The sequence below is a fragment of the Haliaeetus albicilla genome, chromosome 2 (assembly GCF_947461875.1).
Source record: "Haliaeetus albicilla chromosome 2, bHalAlb1.1, whole genome shotgun sequence".
NCBI classification, from domain to species: Eukaryota; Metazoa; Chordata; class Aves; order Accipitriformes; family Accipitridae; genus Haliaeetus; species Haliaeetus albicilla.
Window position 1 is genome coordinate 9,470,652 of NC_091484.1, and position 23,517 is coordinate 9,494,168.

The 23,517-nt window shown below is 38.3% G+C and overlaps 1 protein-coding gene across 26 annotated transcripts in view; it reads left to right on the plus strand.

Moving 5' to 3' along the window:
• Positions 1–22,848, plus strand: part of ADNP (activity dependent neuroprotector homeobox) — a 35,462-nt gene extending 12,614 nt beyond the window's left edge. For 19 of the 26 annotated variants that reach the window (XM_069805194.1, XM_069805187.1, XM_069805204.1 and 16 more), the window contains 4 exons: positions 892–1,198; positions 15,015–15,127; positions 16,598–16,690; positions 18,629–22,848. In XM_069805194.1, coding sequence (XP_069661295.1) covers positions 892–1,198; positions 15,015–15,127; positions 16,598–16,690; positions 18,629–21,769 — 3,654 coding nt within the window. In that variant the 3' untranslated portion in view covers positions 21,770–22,848. Of the gene's footprint in view, positions 1–891; positions 1,199–1,593; positions 1,689–15,014; positions 15,128–16,597; positions 16,691–18,628 lie in introns of those variants that run through there. The other 7 variants (XM_069805290.1, XM_069805297.1, XM_069805288.1 and 4 more) reach the window with 2 other exon arrangements.
• Positions 22,849–23,517: the final 669 nt, after the last annotated feature.

Sequence of the window (23,517 nt, forward strand, 5' to 3'; positions counted from 1 at the left end):
CAAAATTGCAGATATTAACGCCAGTAAATTTAAAGATGTGAATGTGTCGGATGACTACAGAGAAATGACCAAAAGTAAAACAATTTGTTAAAAGGTAGTCTTCATTGACACCTCTTTCAAAACAAACCAAACCAAAAAGCCCCACTCATCAGGAATGCTGTCGTCAGAAACTCCAAGTAAATAGTCACATTCTTTTTTTCCTTTGTTCTTGTGAATAGCAAGACATAACATACTTGGAGGAGGTTTGAGTAGATGAGTCAGGACTTACTTCGTTAACTGCAGTTAAATGTTTTGGCCAGGTTTCCCGAGGAAACAAAGCTTATACAATTTTTCAGATTGTGGTTTGTCTCCTGTTCCTTGCTCCCTCCTCCCAGCCAAAAAAAAAGTTGGCCATTTTCAACCAAATTTGGTAGAAATGGAGGTCTGAAAGATAAATAAGCACTTTTAAGTCTCATTAAATGTAGATCTCCAGTAAGAGAAGAAACTAAGGTTTGAACATTCATAAGTTTCCTTCACAACTCTATCAGCCTGTTCCTTCAATTGGATGCAGCAATGCCAAGTGGCTGCTAAAGACTCGGTGGGAGGAGGAGTTGTAAGGGGGAGGGGAAAGAAATCCTACTGGTTAGGCCCGGGATTTTAGGGGGTTGACTTTTCAATGTTGGTTGTGCACCAACTGCAGAGGTGCCAGTTAGGTGTTGTGCCTGGAGCTGAACATAGCAACTTGCCTGTCATTATCTAATATGGAGCTTAGTGGAGGGTTATGAAAGAAAGAGAAGCAGCAGTAAATTATCTTGGCTTAGTATTCAAAGTATTCAGCTCCAAATGAGAGTTGTTGGTGCCTGACTGAGTGCATGTATAGTATATTATTCCATGGATACAATATTATTACAGGTACAGCAGCAGCTCATGATGCCCCGTAAAGCTTTTCTTTCCCAGAAAGAAAAGCAGGCTCGTGCCAGGGAAAGGGATATGTTAAAAAAGAGGAGGAGGCGACAAGACTATCTCAAAAGAAGCGTGGAGCCGCAGAAAAATGCAGAAACAATAAAATGGCACAGGGATGATGAGAAGAGGAGAGAAAATGAGCAAGTTAAGGACAAAGATATCAAGAAGCGGTGGAGACAGGATGAGAGAGAACGACGAAAGAATGTGGACGCTATGAATTGGCGCAGGGAAGATGAGAAGAGGGAAAATGAGCGAGGTAAGGACCAAGAAGGCCAAGAACCAGCAAAGAAAGGATGAGGAGGAGAGGGGGAAAGAGCGACGAAAGGATGGACCTTTTGAAGCAGCAGAGGGATGATGAGGGGGAGGGGAAAAGAGAGAGTAAGAACAGTTCCATTTTATAAGCATGTGCAGAAATAAAATATTAGTATGTTTTAGTTTCAAATTTATAGGAAATCTGCTTTAATGAACTATTGTTCTTACAGAGCTAATTGTTTTAATAAGATTGATCTGAGTATAGATGTATACAAACTCAAAGTCACAATGGGATAGAAAAGGCTGGGTTTACGCATTGCTTATAAAATTGTCTGTTTTATACACATGCTCACACCTAATACTTTCTTCAACAGTACAGTTGATAATACTGTGTTTCAGATCACCAAAAAGTTCAGGTTTTCTCAGTCTTCATAATATGAGTAAATGAGAGCAGTAGGAAAGGAAGGGTCAACCAAACGTGCTCATAAGAGAAGGTAAAACTGATGTTTTATTTTATTCTTTCTAATAATGTGCCCAAGATATAGTTGTAATTGCATCCCCAGTTTTATTCCAAGGTAAATTATTTAAGAGAAGTTGCATGGAAGTGTAAATTTCACAGAATGCTTTTAAGAAGCAGTCAGTTTGAGATGCACATTTCTGTGTCATTAGATCTGAGGTGTTGGCATCACATCAGTTGGCATCACATTTGATTTGATAAATTCAGCCAACACCTTGGCATCAAGTCTGAAAAACTGACAAACAGTAGATATTTACATTACAGTAGGAAGACCCCTTCTAAAGTTGCATTTTAATTAAATTTTATATAGGATTTTTTTATCTGGAGTTACAAAATTTTTTTTTGCAGCAGCCCTAAAACATTAATTGTAGGTTTATGAACTGGCAGTGGATTTATACCGGCTGAGAGTCTAGTCCTTTGGACGTCCTTCTAGTCCATTTAGAAATTTGAGCCCTTAGAGTAAAAGGGGTGGTGTCTTTGCACACATGATGGTAGTTTGCTCCCATCTTTACAGCTGGGGATGTTGCAGCCCTTCTTGGAACACCTGCAGGGTGTTCACAGTAAACACTGAGGGGAAAGGGCTGTCACACTTAATCTTTGGTGAAATAGTGCCTCTTCTAAACAGTAGTAAAGAACTAGCTATCTGGAAATGAGAAACTGATTCAATTGTCTGCATCTTTTGGATTTTCTGTATTTAACATGTGTTTGGTTTAGGATTAAAGATCTACACTTTTTTTGTTTGGTTGGTTTTTTACTCCATGAAAGTGTTTTGGCACCCTTGTTTTGACTGATGGGTGATGATGAGGCAGCCTGGAAGGACATAGCCACAATAACAAAGAGAAGAACTGTGTGATTAATAAGACTGATAACTCCTATATGGCTGCATAGTGAATGTAGCTGAATAATTTTATTACTCAACAAAACCAAAATAGTCAACATAATATGCATGAAGTTTTTTTTAGTGCTGATCCTTTCAATTGACCCCCAAAATAAACTTACAGTGTTTAAGGGGTAGAGTGAGGGATAATTGTTGCTTATTATGAGTAGTAACTTTATGTATTTCATTGTGAGGGGAAAATGTTCTCAAAATGAGGTACCAGCTTTCCACCTTTGTGTTCCTGTGAGGTTTTCATTGTAGGCCTGGGGAATCAAAATTGATAAATGCATGTTAAAAAAAAAAAAATGCTTCCAGGAGCCTCATTTTTATTTCTATAACTTTTTTCTCTCTCCTTCATTCCTAATTTTCACTCAATACTCACTATGAAAGTTTAATTTTGTAGTTTTCCTTTTCTTGATTGACTGCTGCTTGTAACTGTTCTCAGCTCTGTGAACTTAGATGAACTTAGAACTATGTTCATAAAATTTTCAAAGAAAATAAATGGAGTAGCCAGATAGTTACCTTCCAATTATTCCTCTAGTATCATTAGCAATGTTGACATCATACTTTTCTTGTATGTTAAAAAAAAAAAAAAAACCAAAAACCAAATTAAAAAAAATTCATGTATTTCACTGGCTTGGTTCTACCAGTGAACAGGTACTTCAGAAGAATCAGCGATCACTGTAAAGACCATTAGGATACCTAGCCTACTCATACAGGTTTGAGATGCCTGAATAAGACTAAAATGCAGTAAGGACTTAGGGGGGTTTTGTTTACAGCTTTTGGGGATTCCACAACTGTTTTGTACTTGCCATTTCAGTGATGCTTTTTACAAACCTTGTTGAGTGAAGACTTCTTCCTCCATGAAATGTTTAGGGTTGCCTACAATTTTGTGCTTGCTGGTCACGGAAGGCTTTCCTAATGGTACAAACTGACAGTGTGGTAGTCAGGAAATGGTGTAATTTTCAGTAAAGCATAAAGAGAAGAAAAGCTGGTGTAGGTTTTCTAGAAAACCTAGACTGGTGCTGTCTTGGTTCCTTTACACAGCAAGATTTTCCTCCAGATTATTTCTTTAGGTCTTTAAACTATTTCTGGATGAAAAACACTGTTTTACTAACAAGACTGTGACACTAGAAATATGTTATACTTGTTGCTTGTTAGAACTTTAACAAAGTTCAAACATGAAACAAGCATAGTAAGTACTTGGAATAATGTTGTCTAAAAATGAAAATAACATAATGAGGCAGATTTGGAATATTTGCTGAAGGTTTTAGATGAGAGGAAGAGGCTGTCTTGTTCTGAAACTGATGCATCTTTCCCAGAATCAGAATAGCATTGTTACCTTGTGGGTGCTTTGAAGCTGTACACTAGAAGATCCTCTGTTTCATTGTTCTAGATAAAGTTGGCAGAGCTGAAACAGTCTTAACAGCTGTTACCTGATGGTAGCAAAGGTAGCAGGCTGCAAAGCAGCTCTTCTAATGAGGTCCAAAATACAAAAGACCTACTGGAGAATTAAGATTTTGGTTACACTAAAATAGAAACAGTTATGGGGGTCTAAAGACAGGTGGAAGTTTACTCTTTTTTATCACCTCTGATAATTTGACTGATACGGGGGTTTGCTGGTTTTGCCTCTTGTGTTCTTTATCTCTCTCCTGGGTGCATACCTTCCTGTAAGGTCATAGTTCTCAACTTGTGAATACCGTGTGTTGTGAATGAGATCAGTATGTTCCTCATAAGGGAGGACTGTTTGCACTGAGAAAAATATGTAGCATAAGAAAATGTTAACTGTTGCAATACAGAACTCTCAAAACAGGCATGCAGTATTGTATTTTACGTGAATTAATTTTCCAAATAATTGCACAGTGACCTTTTTTTAACTCATCTTTTGACTCAGTTTTCTAGGTGGTTCCAGTCCCTTGGTAACTGATGGGTTAAAGGGCTGAACTGCACGGCCATGTTAACTTGAGGTGCTTGGAGCTGGTACAGTGAGGATAGTTTTATTTTTATTAAATGCTAAAAGTGGTTTTAAAATCACTTAGAGTAACATAACAGGAGGATGTGTCAGACTTCACATTCTGGATGTTTTTAGAATAGTGACTGCAATTGTTTCCATCTGGAATTTGAAGTGCTAATAAGAGTAGCAAGTTGGTGAAGAGGTAATTTGGAGTTGAAAATCACAGCAAGTCGTATCTAAATGCTAAAAACTGTTTAAAAGAAAAAGTGTTATGTTAAAATTTGGGCTTTGTTGAAACTTCTCTGTGACTATGTGGTGGTTAATTTTTGGGCTAGACCTTGTTTCCTTCCTGCTTTTTTGTCATGCCATAAAAATTAGAAGTCTTGATTTCCTGTGTCTTAGCATATTTGCACTGTTAAGTTCCTGAAACTAAGCAGAAATTATGGTTTTTTTCATGAATACTGTTCACACTAGTGCTCCTGGGACCATTTCAAGGTGTTACACAATTTTTTCCCCTGCTAGTATTTTTTTTTATCAACTATGGCTAACAAGATTAGAAGATTCAGCAGAGGGAAAAAGCCTTTTGCTGTGAAGCAATACTAACCTTGAAGTGAGGTCCCTTTTTATTACAGCAGTGAACCTGAATTCTTTGAAAACACTGAAGAAGCCTTTGATTTTAAACAAATGAGGCACAATGTTGTTGCCTCTGTTGGCCTGCAGTTTTACTTGCTTTCTAAAACTTGGACAATTATTAATTTAAATCAATCAGCCTATATTATGTCCTGGCCTGTTCCCATTTCAGGATGTGATTCTATTGAGTGAACTGAACTGCTGGTTCCTGTAGACTTCTCAAAGTTCAGAAGTCTTTGTAGTCATTTTATGCCCTAATTTTGAGGTTATAAGATGCACATATCAGAACTGCACTTAAATTCTTCTTTCCTGGGACTCTTGTAGCCTGTTAAAAGCCAAAGACAGCGCTTCAGTTCTCTCAAGCACAATACCATGTGCACACTTTGTAGATGGTATTGAGTTTTTGAAGTCTCTTAACTGTCATTCCTCTACTTACCTTGCAAGTATTCCTTGCTCTTTCACAAAACCTTCCCTCCCTGTCCCCCCCCTTCAGATTTTTGGATGAAGATCTGAGAGTACTTCATTCAGGCCTTTTTGTTAATATGTGTGCACTAGCTAGGAAACTTGTCTTAGCTTTTTGTTCATGCTTTGCATAGTGGCTGTAACCCATAGCAGTGAATTAGTACTGCATGAAGTTTGTCTAAAATAGGTCTTTGCATCTCTAAAGTGTGACTCTGAAATGAAAACTGAAGTACAGTATTGCTAATGCAGTAATGATATTTTGCTCTTCTATAGCTTATCTTTTCTGCTAATGTTTCGCTACTGAATTATTCTAGGAATCAGTACCTGGCTGTGGACTAGACCTTTATGCTAGGTACTGCAAAAATACAGAGCAAAAGAAGTTCCAAATGCTACTTACACAGTTAGCCTGCTTACTTTACCATTATTTTGTGACTGGTACGGTCAGACATTTTATGTACAAGCACACTAAAGATGGGTGAGATCTTATTAAATCAGTCTAATTTTACAAAATTTCTTATAACTAGGTTAGTAATCCATTTTCTTAGGCACCTGAAGATACTACCTGGATATTCCTAGTAAGGACATTGTTGGTCTTGTTTTTAAGTAATGATTTATTCTCTCTGCCCAGCACTTTAGATTGATGTGTAATTCAACTTACGAACAAGGGCTTGCCAGTGTATATGTAGGTGGGACCTAAGTCTAGAAGTAGGAAACAGAAGGGCAGACACAAACTTAATTCTTACTATGTTGAGTCATGAACTTGAAAATAACTAGTTGACTGAGAGGCAGATCTCATTATTCCTGTTACTTAATGAGAATAAAAAAATGCTCAGTGTTTCTCTGTAGAATTATTTTTGCTGAACATATATGTGATTGTCTTGACTTACTTTTCTGTGAATGTGTGTACAGATGCACATTCCCTTAAAAGGAAAGTTCTATAATGTATTAAATTGTAGTTCTCATGAACAAGGATGGGCTGGTGGGGAACATGAAGCTCATGGGCAGCCTTGGCTGCAGTGACCATGAAATGGTGGAGTTCAAGATCCTTAGGGTGGTGAGGAGGGTGCTCGCTACCTTGGACTTCAGGAGAGCAGACTTTGGCCTCTTTAGGGATCTGCTTGGTAGAATACTATGGGATAAACGCCTGGAGGGAAGAGGGGCCCAAGAAAGCTGGTTAATATTCAAAGATCACCTCCTCCAAGCTCAGGAGCGATGCATCCCAACAAAGAGGAAGTCAGGCAAAAATGCCAGGAGGCCTGCATGGATAAACAAGGTGCTCCTGGTCAAACTCAAACACAAAGAGAAAGGCCATAGAGGGTGGAAGCAAGGACAGGTAGCCTGGGAAGAATACAGAGAAATTGTCCAAGCAGCCAGGGATCAGGTTAGGAAAGCTAAAGACCTGATAGAACTAAATCTGGCCAGGGATGTTGAGGGCAACAAGAAAAGCTTCTGTAGGTACGTCAGTGATAAAAGGAAGACTAGGGAAAATGTGGGCGCTCTCCGGAAGGCAACAGGAGACCTGGTTACTTGGGATATGGAGAAGGCTGACGTACTCAACGACTTTTTTTCCTCAGTCTTCACCGGCAAGTGCTCCAGCCACACTGCCCAAGTCGCAGAAGGCAAAGGCAGGGACTGGACGAATGAAGAACTGCCCACTGTAGGAGAAGATCAGGTTCGAGACTATCTAAGGAAGCTGAAGGTGCACAAGTCCATGGGACCCGATGAGATGCATCTGTGGGTCCTGAGGGAACTGGCGGATGAAGCAGCTAAGCCACTATGTGTCATATTTGAGAAGTTGTGGCAGTCCAGGGAAGTTCCCACTGACTGAAAAAGGGGAAACGTAACTCCCATTTTTAAAAAGGGAAAAAAGGAAGACCCGGGGAACTACAGGCCAGTCAGTCTCACCTCTGTGCCTGGCAAGATCATGGAGCAGATTCTCCTGGAAACTATGCTAAGGCACATGGAAACTAAGGAGGTGATTGGTGACAGCCAACATAGCTTCACTAAGGGCAAATCGTGCCTGACAAATTTGGTGGCCTTATGCGACGGGGTTACAGTGTTGGTGGATAAGGGAAGAGCAATGGACATCATCTGCGTGGACTTGTGCAATGCATTTGACGCTGTCCTGCATGACATCCTTGTCTCTAAATTGGAGAGACATGGATTTGACAGGTGGACCACTGGGTGGCTATGGAATTGGCTGGATGGTCGCACTCAAAAGAGTTGCGGTTAATGGCTTGATGTCCAGGTGGAGACCAGTGATGAGTGGTGTTCCTCAGGGGTCGGTATGGGGACCAGCGCTGTTTAACATCTTTGTTGGCAATATAGGCAGTGGGATTGAGTGCACCCTTAGCAAGTTTGCCAATGACACCAAGCTGTGTGCTGTGGTCAACACACTGGAGGGAAGAGGTGCCGTCCAGAGGGACCTTGACAGGCTTGAGAGGTGTGCCTGTATGAACCTCATGAAGTTCAACAAGGCCAAGTGCAAGGTCTTGCACATGGGGCGGGGGGTTGCAATCCCAAGCACAAATACAGGCTGAGTGATGAGTGGATTGAGAGCAGCCCTGCGGACAAGGACTTGGGGTGTTCATTGATGAGAAGCTCAACATGACCCAGCAATGTGCGCTCACAGCCCAGAAAGCCAACCATATCCTGGACCGTGTCAAAAGAAACGTAACCAGCAGGTCAAGGGAGGTGATTGTCCCCCTCTACTCGGCTCTCGTGAGACCCCACCTGGAGTACTGTGTCCAGCTCTTGGGCCCCCAACATAAGAAGGACATGGACCTGGTGGAGCGAGTCCAGAGGAGGCACACCAAGATCATTGGGGGCTGGAGCACCTCCCCTATGAAGACAGGCTGAGAGAGTTGGGGTTGTTCAGCCTGGAGAAGAGAAGGCTCTGGGGACACCTTTTAGCAGCCTGCCAGTACCTAAAGGGGGCCTACAGTAAAGCCAGAGCACGACTTCTTACAAGGGCATGTAGTAATTAGGCCAAGGGGTAATGGCTTTAAACTGAAAGAGTGTAGATTTAGATTAGATGTGAGGAAGAACTTCTCTATGAGGGTGGTGAGACACTGGAACAGGTTGCCCAGAGAGGTTGTGGATGCCCCATCCCTGGCAGTGTTCAAGGCCAGGTTGGATGGGGCTTTGAGCAACCTGGTCTAGTGGAAGCTGTCCCTGCCCAGGGCAGGGGGGTTCGAACTAGGTGATCTTTGAGGTTCCTTCCAACCCAAACCATTCTATGATTCTATGAAATATCTAGGAATTGTGCAGGAATGAATAGGATAGAGTAGAACCATACAGGAAAATAATAAAAATTAACTATGCCTTGGCTACTATAAAACGGAATACATGGAAATACAGGATGTCCGGCTACATAGAATCCTGGGCTGGAATTGTCTTTTGATTAAGTGGTATCATCTCAGGATAAATTAATTCCTCCTTTATTAAAAAAAATTCTGCTGAGCTTCTTTTGAAAGCTACTTTGAGATCTTCGAGAGAAGTTCTGTATTGAGCTTATAATATTAGGTAAGTAGCACTTCTTCAACCATCAAGAATTGGTAACTGATAGATGTGTAAAGCTTGAGCTGCTTGTGCCTAGTGAAAAGGCTTGTTCCTTTTATTTGTCTTCACTGAAGTGCAGTATATTTAAGACTGTTCACTTTTGGCATTTCAGTAGAAAAACAGGAGAAACAGCATTAAAGTAAACTATTTTATAGAAGGGTCACTTGACCTCTGACCCTTTATTGTGGGCATCCTTCACTGTGGGGGACGCTGGATGTAGTGGTAGCTTTAGTGTCAGATGAAAGCACTAGTGGGTTTTGTCAGTACTGGCTGCTGCATTCCTTAGTATTGTGTTTGTTAAAATAATTACTTGGATCTAAGCTTTAGAGCAGTAAGAAGAAGCCCTTACAGCGAAGAAGAGATGTTCCAGGTGTCCTCTCTTAAACATCAACTTTTGGTCAGATAAAGGATACCTTATTTCACGAATAGCATTAATGCTTCTTAATCCCAACTATTTTAATGTCCACATTCAAGGATGTGCCGGCAGTGTGTTGCGTATATTGCAATTACAATTTGATTTACTTGCTGCAAATAGAAATGAATGGAGATGCTAAAAGCTCTTTTTGTAGTCACAAACCATAATAATACCAGACTGCATCTGGCTCTCCACTAATTATGATTAAATGGTCAAGAAACTTCCTAAATAAAATGAACTGTATTTGCTTAAGGATGAGTCCTTTGTTAAGATTAGGTGAGTTGGATTCAGCTATCAAGCAGAATTTGCAAAGTAAGGTTGATCTTCAGTTTTCAGATGTGAAGATCTAATGATGTCCTCTATTATGATGTGTTGTGATAGGAAGATCTTGATAATTTCTTGCCTTTAAGACTTGACTGTGAGACAGGCAAAAGGGCAGAGGCAAGAAGATGGTGGAGATAGAACAGAGATCTTGTTTTCAGGCAGTCGCAAATAATTTGCTTTCTTTATCACTTGAATATATATATATATAATGGTATATTTGGCATGTCTAGGTATATTGGACAGAGTAATTAAGAGAAAGCCTTTTATTCTTTTGGTTAAGAAGTTGTTAGTGGCATTTTGTACTAAAATAAGCTATTTGGTAATAAGCATTATTTTGAGACTTGTGGCTGACTTTCAAGTTTACAATTATTAATTGCCTGAAGACAAACTGTACTGACTCTTGCTTTGTCATGAGGAAAAAAAATGGTTTCTTTACAAGCAAAAGGACTATATGCTTTTAAGTGGGGACTTTGGTTTTGAAGAAAACAGCACAGCTTACTAGAAGCTTTAAAATGTAATGTTTTCATGCACTGATGTTACTACAGTTGATTATTAATAACTTGGGTTATTCTGGAATAAAATTACTAGGACATTATCTCCTTGGATTTGAAGTTCACTTGAAAATATTCATTCAAATCCTGAACATTCTTGACTATGCTGCTTCATATAATTTTTGATGAAAAAATTGAGCATACAGGTAGCTACAAAGAAGCTGCTGAAGCATTACTGAACCAATGCAGTACAGTGAGAGCAACACTTACTCAGTTGCTTTTACAGAAAAGGAATTGGAGGAGCCATGATTAATTTCTTGGCTACATTAATATTTTTCATTCTGGCTCTATGAACTGCAGCAGCAAGAACTTTCAATAAACGGATGTTCTTGAGTTAAAAAAAAATATGATGTGCTTTGAAAGCAAACTTGTGTTACTTTATTGTAACTTAGTGTTCAGAGTCATAGTTTGCAATTCTGTTTAGGGAAGAGAGGGAATAGAATGTTAAGGAAGCATATTTTCTTTCCAATTTGTGATCTGTGTTTAAGGATATGAATCCACTCTGTGTGCTGTGTGGTATTTTTTGTATTCCTACTAATGCAGTTCTAGTATCACACAAGTAAGGTCTGTTTTAAGTCATGAAAAAAGTGACAGTGGGCTCAGCATTGAAAGCTATTTTGTAGTGACTGGCCTAGGAGAAGAAACTGCAGGCTGGAGTTGCTTTTTCCATCTGGAAATGTTAAGCTTCACTTAGTATTTCAACTACAGATCAAAAATAGAGAAAATGGTACTACCTGGAAATTGCAAATAGGACACAACCTTACTAAACCATTTGCATTAATCAGTAGGCTAGTTAGGAGCTGAAATTCTTAGGCAACAGCGTTTTTTCCCGTTAGTCTTCACCATCTTTTAAACTAATTTGTTACTAATACTTCACAAAATTGGCATTGCTGATCCTCAGCCCCGTTGTTAAATATTTTCAACTACTATTCATGTCTTTAAAATGGACCTGGCTCAACTTTAAGCTATATTAGATGTTCTTTTTACAGTTGAAGCAAAATTGCAACCTTCAAATAATATTTTTAGTCAAGGAGATTTTAATTCTAGTTGTTGAAGTAACTAAACTAATTGTAACATTGCCCTGAAATATATAAATGTACTCTTTGTGGTCTTAATTTTTTTAGTACAACAATTTCTCAATACAAATTCCTGTTTGCAAGGTAAATATCCATTACTGTTTTCAAAAGCTTTTCCACCATTTATGTGCTTATACTTTGTCATAAATGGTATTATTTTTATTTTACTTCATTCAAAAGCATGTTAAGTAATTGTGCAAATAACAGGATATAGCTTCTGCCCAGAGGTGCTTACACAGTAAAACTGATACCACAGTACGGGCAGAAAAGCAGGGCGGAACTTGGCACATTCCATAGTTCACTTAAAGCCTAATACACGGTACAGAGTTATAAAATCTTATGTATGTTGAAAGTGTTTTTCTTAAATTTCTCTTCAATGTGTGCCTTTAGAAATAGCTCTTAATACAAGAAAGAGGAAAGGGACACGTGGATAAATTCAGAATTTGATCAGAAAATCTGATAAGGGAACCATAAGCTTGAATGCAGATTTCAATAAAATAACTGATTTGCCTGAGTCAGTTTTCAAAGTAACAAGAAGTTAGAAACTCAGATTCAAACCTTATTTCCTAGTCCTAAAATTTTAATGAGGATTAAAAATAATTCACTGGGCAGGAGTGAGTAGCATTCTGAAAGGATGACATGAATCACTTTAACTATTTGAACAATCACATTCACTCTTGGATAGAGAGGGAGAATGTCTTAGGCCTGGATTGCAGATGAAATATTTGATTATAAAAAAGTACAGATGAGAATGGATACAGCATTAAAAAAAAAAAAAAGAGCAGTTCATGATTTCCCATACAAAGTCATTAGAGGCTTTAGAGGATCTATTTAACCCTTGCCTTCTCTGAGATGTCAAAGAATGCCTGTAGAAGTGCTCTTCATAGCTTGATTAGGGTTCATGTTATGAGACTTGTAAGTGACTCTACCTATAAGGTATTTCACTAGAATGCTAATTCTTCATATTTTTAAAGTGGGTTTGAGTCTCCCTAAAATGAAAGGTGTCAAGATATAGAAGATAGCTACTTTTCATATGAACTTAATTCTAATTTTTTTTTTTAATTCTCATCCTTTTCACCGAGACTAGAGTTAGCTGAAACATCTCTACAGTCACATAAATTAATAAACTTGCATTTAGAGTTTTGTATGTGAAGAAATCAAGATGTTTTTGATTACACTAAATTCTCTTAACAAGTGTTACTTGCAGGAAATGAATACAGAACATTGAAATACTTTTTTTCTGGCCTATGTTGTTTGAAAATTACTACCATTAGTCACTTTGCATGATGTGTCTAAGTAACTTCATTATTGCAAATACTATAACTGAGTAATTTGGAATCCCTGAGATTTGTAGACAAGGTCTAAACTTTTTTTTTTGGTTTCGTAGTTTTCATATAGGGGTGTTAAAATGACACTGTATTTGCTTCTGGTAATCTGTGACAGTGGCCAGCCTGATACAAGTACCAAAATCCTTAATTATCAGAGTTGCTTTGGTGCTTCTGAAAATTTTCCTGTAGATCTTTATATATAAACTCAGGCTTGTTTCCACATAGTTTCTAGTTTATAGTTGTGATAGGAATCTTAAACGTCATGATAGCTTTCTGCCCTTACCCAGGAGCTATTTCTGAATTCATTGAATTTGAAGAGACTAGACCCTAGCAATGTGCTAGCAGTGCTACCTGTAGATTGTGAAACTGAAGCGGTTTGTATTAGCGCTGTTACATGCAGAACTTTTCAGTTTTGTTTATTTCTGAAACTAAACAGTGTTGTTGGTGGGAATCATGGAATATTAAGTTGTTAGTGACTGTCTTAAAGCATTACCTAGTAAAAGTTGGTAGGGGTACGAAAAATAAAGCTAGTGTGTAAACAGATGAGTAATGCTTTAAGGAGTATGCATGATAGTGCATATAGAAGGGTTGGTTTTGATCAGAGACAGTCAGTTGTAGTCACAACCCATATCCTTTGTACTTTGAGAATTTCTTAGTAAGCTCTTTGTAGCTTAGCAATTGCCCTTGATCTCATGATAAAGGGGAAGAATTTTTGTCTGACTCAGATATTTAATGGCTGCAAACTTCTGTTAACTCTGCATTCTAGGCTTCTGGTGAAAGCGTTAAAAAATACTTTCAATCATCTAACAAAAAAAAAAATGTCCATTTTTAGTTGATTTAGGTAGTCTTTGGCCTTACAGTGGATTAATTTGTTGATAGGAATTAAACCTTTTATTGTTCAAACAAAGCAACATTTCTGAATTGGCTCATGGAAATATTAATGATCAAAACCACAGCTTTTATCTTCTGGGGTGATATTCTTTATGCAACAGGCATTGGACCATTAAAGCCTAGGGAACAAGATAACAACTTTTGACACTTTCTTGCTATTTAAGAAGCTTCATCCCCTTTTCTTTGAGAAAAGCGTACCTTTTTATTGCTGGGTCCACCCTCTCTCACTTCCAAAATAACTGTAGGTTTTCAGGGACTTTTCACATTTCTGCCATTTTGTAGCTTCTTAAAGTGCAGATGACTTGATGATGGTTCTGTAGCTGAGCAAGCGTTTACCATAACGATAGCAGCATGCAGCCTGAGAACTCCTGTATACACAAAATAAGACTAGTTACTAGCATTTGGAAGAAATCCTAGTGGTAATGGTTGAATCTGGGAATCCACATATCTTAAAATTTTAGACTTTCTTTTAGCTGGATAGCCCATGTCACTAAAAGACAGTTTAATTGGAATACGCTATCTCTGTGTGGGTAACTGGAAGATAGGGTTGTCTTGTAGACTGAAAATATCCAGCTACACTTGGAGGTGTTAAGCCATCTTTTGTACTTTTTCCAATGATTTATATGTCTGAAGGGCTCTAACCAAGCTTTCAGGCCCCATCTTAATAAAAGAAAAATGTATGCTAAACAGCTTGTCAGCCATTTAAAGCTATAAATACAGTAAATGGAGGAAACAGTATTAATTTGTTATCCTACCTATAGTTGAATGCAAGAGGCATCTTTCTCACTGAAGAGATACTATTAAATCTGTTCCAAGACTGACACAAATGTTGAAGCTCAACTTACCAATTTTCAAATCAGTTAGGATATGTATGCACAAAAGATAAATTGAGGTTTTAAGTACTTCAGCATAGGAGGTAAATTTCATGTAAATACAAACACTTTAAAAAAAGAAGTTATTTCCAGATGCAGCTGATTACTCCTGCAATAGCTGTTACATCAGTTTGTTGGTTTTTTAAGTGCTCTCTTAAGTTTGTCAACATCTAGCTTTATGGCCAGCCTCATTTAAAAACAAATCAGACAGAAAATGTGGTAGTTTCTTAGTTAATGGTACAGCTCTGATACCGAGTAATATGGGTAAAATGAGACAGAAAATTACTAATAATTACAAGTGCAACACTATCAGACAAAACACATTTGACTTAAACCTTTTCTCTTACTTTCTTTTTCAATAGAAACTATGTTCCAACTTCCTGTCAACAACCTTGGCAGTTTAAGAAAGGCCCGGAAAACTGTGAAAAAAATACTTAGTGACATTGGTTTGGAATACTGTAAAGAACATATAGAAGTAAGTATGATACCTCCCAAGTGTTGTAGTTAGAGTTAAAATGCTCCAAACTTGGTGGGACTGGGAGGTCTTTGGTGTGTGACAACTTTTTTTTTTTTTTAGACTGTTTCACAAAACGTTAAATTTGTACTGTGAATTTTGAAGGAATCCCCTGTATCCTGTTCCTACACCATAATCCTCTGTTCTCATCAGCTTCTGAGACTTATTCTGGGATTCTATTTCAGCCTTGTTGTTCAGGCATTGCTACCCCTGCATTGCTTTTTAAGTTCTACACAAAGTATGACTTAATAACTTGAGGTAAAATGTACCTGTAAACACTATAGAAAGTTTAGTGGAGGCAAGATACACTTCAGGCTGTATGTGACTGACTTGACATATATTGAAGGTAGGTTGTCTTTTGTTTATGTTGGATTCTTAAAAATAGCACTTGCTAACTGAACATTTAGGAATGAAGCAAAAACTAGGTGTGGTATAGGATGTTCTTGGGGGACAGAAGATGGTTCTGAGGTTTTCATGAAGTGTTTGTCAGTGCTAACAGTCGGTCATCAAGTTAAAGAATCGCTTCTGTACCTGTGTTAGTTCCTAGAAGGGAAAGGTATTTGTGCTACTTTTCTGGACAAACTTCATAACTATCATCTCAAAAGTGCAGCTTTCTGTCCTGAACACTAACTTGTGTACTGTCAGTTCACACGCTTTAACTCTTTAGAGTACTCAGCAAGTTATGACCTGTTTGCTTTGGCTTTTCTGTTAGTGTCTCTTTAAAGAGCATTTAAGTGAGATGCAAAAGAGAAAGAAATGCCAGTCCTTCCTGCTTGGAAAATTTGTGGAGCAAGTAAAATTTTTGAGGGTAAAATTCTGAACTGGGACAATGTTACTTTCAGTATTCATTTCAGTGGAAATACTGTTTTTGAGTCCTTATGTACTGCTGACTTGTATGCCGTGCCAAAGTACTTCATAAGATGATTTTTTTAATGGGAATCGGGCTGCTTGGACATCATACACATAGTCAAACTTCTAAAACTTTTATCTGAATTCCTGTGTGAAATTAAAGTAGTAAAACAACCCTAAAACCAATCACACACCCCCCACTCCCCCCCAAACAAACAAAACCCCAAATATTAGAGTTGTGGTAAAGCATCTGTATGATCTTAAATGTTTAGCACTAGCCTGGGAATACTTTCTCCACGACTGCTTTTGAAAATGGGATAGGTATGTAATTATAGTCTTGGTTTAATTAGGAGGATGAGTATTGGAAATAGTTCTTCAGGTGTTTTACAATCTTGAGACTATTCACAACTCTTCATCTCCAAAGAGGTGCATCTTTAATACCCACAGTTCCTTGAATTAATATCTACTGTTTGCCAGCAGCACTTGAGAGGACTGCATGGATGCTTACGAGAGTTGCTTAAGGGAGCAGTTGGTCTTTGGTTTTGATTCTCTGTACTCTCTTCCCATCTTCCCCTTCTCCAGGATTTTAAGCAGTTTGAACCTAATGACTTTTATTTGAAAAACACTACATGGGAAGATGTAGGATTGTGGGACCCATCGCTTACAAAAAATCAGGTTGGTAATAGTTTATGTTGACACATCTGATTCTGATGATGGTTTGTACTAAAGGGTGTTTCACAAATACGCCAAGAGCTTTTTGTGCGGTTTTACCTGTTGATCTTCCATTTGTCGTCGGTTTAAGGGACAACAAAAAAGTGTGCTTTTTTTTAATTATTATTTTAAAGTAATAATCCTGGTCTTTGTCTTAGTAGTATGGATAGCCAAATACTGGAGAACTGATTGGTCAAGAAATCTTACTCACCCTTTGACAACTGCATATTAAGAGCCCATCTGTTTTCAAGCTTAGCGCAATTTCACCATCTTTCTGGTTAAAAGAAAAAAATTATCACAAACTGTATAAAGTTATTGCTATCTTTCCTTAATGTTTCATTATCTGTTTTCATCATTTCACAAAAAGTTTAAATGAACACATCTAACTGCTGTTCTCTCCTCTATTGTTGTAGCTCTTAGCTGTCTGCCACATGTGAAGATTCTCAGAATCTGACTATGTCCAAGATTTGGTTTAGGCATACATAGTTCTATACAGCACTGGAATTCTTACTTTTTAGATGTTTCTGAGCCAGGAATAAAGGAAATTTGAATTGAGCTAGAAGTGGAGGGAGGAAATAATACTTGATTCTGATTAAACACATTTAAGGCAAGTCGTGTCCACTGCAGTAGCATCTACTGATGGTACAATATAGAGTAATACCAGCACTGACAGAACAGTGAGAAGGTGAGAAATCTCTCTACAAAATAAGCCCTCTTTTAGCATCTGAAAGATCAGGTATTGCTCTTACAGGAAATGGGAACCTGTATTATGGTGGATTCCTAGTGTAGTGTTAATCTAAAAGTGTCCCTTCATTACTGCGGTCCATAAAATACACTGATGATGTCCTTTTTTCTAGTTAATTCCAGAATAAAAATTGTAATATAAAAGGAGACAGATTTTGTTTAGTTTGTTTTGTTGTATCTTGTCTCCAGCCTACCAGATGTCTGAGGCTTCAGACGGTGGACAGAAGTATATATTCCTACTTACTTATGCAGAGGGAGAGTACAACTCTCCAGCTACTTCAGATGATCTATGTGTAGCTTGATGCACAAGACTTGTTTTGACACTCATGATGAATGTTTGTAACTATTTGAATTTCATGTCTTATCTGAAATGCCAGATTGCTTGTGGCTACCTCTAAGGCGAATGTAACTTTAGTTTCTGTTACAACAGTTGACAAGAACTGCATTGGCAACATGTTAAATGTAACAAAGATAAAGAGTGCAGGGAAACTGCAAGTGTGGAAATTTCAAATACCCCCTTCCCCCTCCCGCCCTGATCCAAGATTGCTTTACAAATCAGGTTTGTGCTTTGATAGAAGAAAAAGGCTTGGTGATTTTAAGGGCTTGTGTGGCCTTAGTATATGACTTTGTGAGCTGAAATCCATTTGTTCACCAAAAATAAGTTTTGAGGAGTTTTTTTTATATAAAAGTTTGTAATGGATACCTGGTTGGCAGATTTTGATGGGAAGTAACCCGTGTCTTCTGGATACTGTCTCATTCTACTCAATCATGCTTGCCTTTTCCCCCTGGAAATGAGCTTATGGTGAATTCTTTCATGCAGCTCAGCTGCAGGAAACAAGGCTGGTTTGGTGGTTTCTTTTTTTGACTGGTGGAGAAAGATGCTTATGATTTATCCTTGCATGCTGAGTTTAAGGTTAAACTCTTGAGGGACCTCTAAATTGGCACTTGCCACATCATGTGTATGTTCAGATGATAAACTTTTTAGGGCCTGGTCTGCAGACCAAAAATTGGAGAGAAGAAATTAATCTAAGGGTTTGAGACTGTTGCAGTGGGTCTTGAGACTATTATTTAGAAACATTGTTTAGAGAGGATCATGGATGTTATTTTTCTAAAAACTGCTTTTCAATATTTAGTTTCTGCTTTGTTCTTTGTTTTAAGGACTATCGGACAAAGCCCTTTTGCTGCAGTGCATGTCCATTTTCCTCGAAGTTCTTTTCAGCGTACAAAAGCCACTTCCGGAATGTTCACAGCGAAGACTTTGAAAATAGGATTCTCCTTAATTGTCCTTACTGTACTTTCAATGCGGACAAAAAGACTTTGGAAACGCACATTAAAATATTCCATGCTCCAAATGCCAATACACCGAGTGGAGGCATCAGCACTTTTAAAGATAAAAACAAACATGATAGCCTTAAACCTAAGCAGGCTGACAGTGTAGAACAAGCTGTTTATTACTGTAAGAAGTGCACTTACCGAGATCCTCTGTATGAAATAGTTAGAAAGCACATTTACAGGGAACATTTTCAGCATGTTGCTGCTCCTTATGTAGCGAAGGGAGGTGAAAAGTCACTCAATGGTGCAGTTCCGTTAAGTTCCAGTACCCGAGAGGAGGGTAGTATTCACTGCAAACGATGCCTTTTTATGCCGAAATCATACGAAGCTTTAGTACAGCATGTTATCGAAGACCATGAACGTATAGGATATCAGGTAACAGCAATGATAGGTCACACTAATGTAGTCGTTCCGAGATCTAAACCTTTGATGCTAATAGCTCCAAAACCACAGGATAAAAAGCCTATGGGACTCCCTCAGAGGATGGGTCCCCTTTCCCCTGGAAGTGTTCGATCTCTTTCATCACAACAGATGATGAACAGACTCACTATACCAAAGCCTACATTAAATTCCGCAGGAGTGAATATGATGTCAAATGTTCACCTACAACAAAACAATTACGGAGTCAAATCAGTGCCACCAAGTTATGTTGGTCAGCCAGGGGGAAGGCTAAACTTAAGTGGTAATGCACCAGTTTCTATTCCACAGCAATCACAAACAATGAAACAGTTTTCAGCAAGTGGAAATGGAAGGCCTTACACTCTTGGAGGGGAACAGAGATCACAGGCCTCAGCAAGATACTCTCTTCAGTCTGCCAATTCATCTTCTCTTTCATCGGCTCAGTTGAAACAGACGTCATTATCTCAGTCACAGGCAGCTTCAAGAGTATTAGGTCAGTCTGGCTCGAAATCTCCTGTAGCTGCTACAGGTCCTTCCGCTGTCAATACATCATCCACACAGAAGTGGAAAATCTGTACAATCTGTAATGAGCTGTTTCCTGAAAATGTGTATAGTGTCCACTTTGAAAAGGAGCACAAGGCTGAAAAGGTGCCTGCAGTAGCTAACTATATAATGAAAATACACAATTTCACTAGCAAATGTCTATACTGTAATCGCTATTTACCCACCGATACATTGCTTAATCATATGTTAATACATGGTCTGTCTTGTCCGTATTGCCGTTCAACCTTCAATGATGTTGAAAAGATGGCCGCTCATATGCGAATGGTTCATGTTGATGAAGAAATGGGACCTAAAACAGATTCTACTCTAACCTTTGATTTGACATTGCAGCAGGGTAGTCACACGAATATACATCTTCTTGTCACCACCTACAACCTGAGAGATGCTCCTGCTGAATCTGTAGCTTACCATGCCCAGAATACTCCCCCAGTTCCTCCAAAACCACAGCCGAAAATCCAGGAGAAGTCTGATGTACCTGTAAAAAGTTCTCCACAAGCAGCAGTTCCCTACAAAAAAGATGTGGGGAAAACTCTCTGTCCTTTGTGCTTTTCAATCCTAAAAGGACCCATATCTGATGCACTTGCACATCATCTACGGGAGAGGCATCAAGTAATTCAGACAGTTCATCCAGTTGAGAAAAAGCTAACCTACAAATGCATTCATTGCCTTGGTGTATATACTAGTAACATGACTGCCTCAACTATAACGCTGCACCTTGTTCACTGCAGAGGTGTTGGGAAGACTCAGAACGGCCAGGACAAAGGTACTTCGTCATCTCGGCTAAGTCAGTCTCCAGCTGTAGCACCTGTAAAACGTACTTACGAACACATGGAATTCTCACTAATGAAGAAAAGGAAAATGGATGATGATGACTCCCCCTCTGCCTTTGAGGAGAAGCCTGAAGAACCTGTAGTTCTAGCGTTGGACCCCAAGGGTCATGAAGATGATTCCTATGAAGCCAGGAAAACGTTTCTTACAAAATATTTTAATAAGCAACCATATCCCACTAGGAGAGAGATTGAAAAGCTGGCTGCCAGTTTGTGGCTATGGAAATCTGATATTGCGTCTCATTTTAGTAACAAAAGGAAGAAATGCGTTAGAGATTGTGAAAAATACAAGCCTGGTGTGCTGCTTGGTTTCAATATGAAAGAGTTAAACAAAGTCAAACATGAAATGGATTTTGATGCTGAATGGCTATTTGAAAACCATGATGAAAAGAATTCCAGAGTCAATGTTAGTAAGACTGTTGATAAAAAAATAAACTTAGAAAAAGACAACGAAAGTTCCTCAGACAGCTATGAAAATATAGAAGAGGAATACAATGAAAGCGGTAGTCCGTTTGGTCAGCGCATTTCTGACATCGGTGAGAAAGCCTCTTCTGATAGCATAGTGGAGAACCCAGAGGACAGCATATCCAAGGAAATCATTGAAGAAAATACATTACAGTCTCCAGAGAAGTCTGATCAAAAACAAGAGGAAAGCTCTAAATATGAAGAGATTATTTCTGCTGAAGAACCAGCAAAGCTGGTAGGTGATGTTTCAGATAGCGAAGGTGATCAGGATGATCAAGATGACACTGTTGAATGGAAAGATGGAGCTTCACAGTCTGAAAGTGGGCCTGGTTCTCAGCAGGTTTCTGATTTTGAAGATAATACATCGGAAATAAAACCAGAAGTGTGGACAGATGAATCCTCCCAAAGTGAAGATGCTGGTAGCAGTAAACCGACTGTTGAGACAAAAGGGGGTGGATCCGAAAGTGATGAAGAACAGTCAAAGTGGAAAAATCGTTCCTATGGAAAAGTAGAAGAGTTTTGGTCTAAGGACCAGTCACAATGGAAAAATGCATCAGAGATTGAGGAGAGCTTGTCAAATCAGCAGATGGAATGGCAGAATAGCACAATTGACAGTGAGGATGGAGATCAGTTTGACAGTGTGACTGATGGAGTAGCAGAACCAATGCATAGCAGCTTAACTGGTGTGGAGCTGAGTAGCCAGCAAGCATGAGCTGCTTGATTCAGAAGTGTCAGTAATATGATCCAGTCTACAACTGTGCAAACACTTTCATTTCAGTATGACTGCTAAGCTTAAATTCTGACTGGTACTGCCTTTCGAGTGCTAGGTCATGGCATGTGGTGGTTGCGGCCACTATTATTCCAGTGGTTATTTAAGGATGCTGTTGGCTAATCTTGCTTGAGAATACCTGCTGGGATGAGCACAGTAACTTAATGTGAAAACGGATGAGCTGGTGGCTCCAGAATGCACACAGAGAAAAGCAGAGGTTTATTTTATCTGCATTTTCAACATCTATTTCACTCTTGTACATGTTCAGTTGTATGTCTTTTTAAACATTACCCTTTTTCACATGGTAGTGTAGGGCCAACCATACAAGCTACCAGTTCAATGTGTATAGTAGACTATGGGGAAATTGATTTTTTTCATGTATCATTCTGAATAGTTGAAATGTATATTTGTACAGTCTTTTAGACCTATTCAAGTGAAGCTTATGAAATTGTTCTTGTGTACCCATCATAGATTTGTTTCTCTTTTTTAGTGTTGCCCTGCTGTGTAATAAATGCTGTATCTAGTTTACCTAGCAAAAGCTTGAAACTGCTATAGTATGAATTTTGACAAACTTAGTTTTTGCACATAACCTTGTACAATCTCGAAACAGAGGCCAGCAACATAAAAAAAATATATCTGGACTCTATTGTATTATAGAATTTTCTTGTTCTGAATATCCTTGACATTACAACTGATGACAAACGTATTTCAGAGCCATTTTCTGAAATCTTTTAAGCTAAAAAAGAAAAATCACATGCAAGAAACAAGTTTGCAGCTACTAATTTTGACACCTTTTAGATCTGTATAAAAGTGTATTGTGTTGAAGCAGCACACTGAAACAGAAGTGCTGTGTTTTGGATATTTAGTTTTATCTTTAGTTAACACCAACAAGGTGTTGTATTCATTTATACCATCTAATATATGACACACTGTTGTAGTATGTATAATTTTGTGATCTTTATTTCCCTTTGTATTCTTCATTTAAGCATCTAAATAAATTGCTGTATTGTGCTTAATGTAAATATTTGCTTTATTACATGCAAGTCCTACATTCCTGTTTGGTAAATCCCATGTTGCTATATTTTTTTATTATTTTTTTTTTCTTTCTTTTCTTTCCTTCCTTCTTCCAAGTGCTCCACAGCTCTGCTGGGGCATGTCTGTATAGTACTTTCTTACTGAATAGACTGATCTCTTCAAGGATATTGAAAATCTTACAAAACTAATTTTGGCTGAATTTGTCTTTACTATTTAGCATTCTAGAACACTAATTTATAAATAGGATTGTAGTGATTTGCTTGTTCTGCACCCTGGAGAAACAAGGTCTATGAATTACTTGTGTTTTTCATCCCTTTGTACTTACATGAATGAAGATCACTTTCACAGATTAAAAAGTTATCTAGAACTATGTCCCTCTCTGAAGCACTACATATTGAGGGTAAATGACAGCAAAGCTGTTTAAATGGTAAGAATTCAAAGATGAAGGAGTATGCCTTGCAAGCTACAGACTTATTTTGGCTTTGAAGAAAAAGTAATTTGAATACTAAAAAAAAAAAATGTTTGCTAAAATTTGTGATTGGTTTTGTCAAACCTGTTCTGCATTTTGGTAAGTGTGCAGACAGACAGCTGCATAACCAAAACCTCAGTGAGGCAATTTACTGAAGGGAATCTAACTGTAATGAGAACAAAACTGT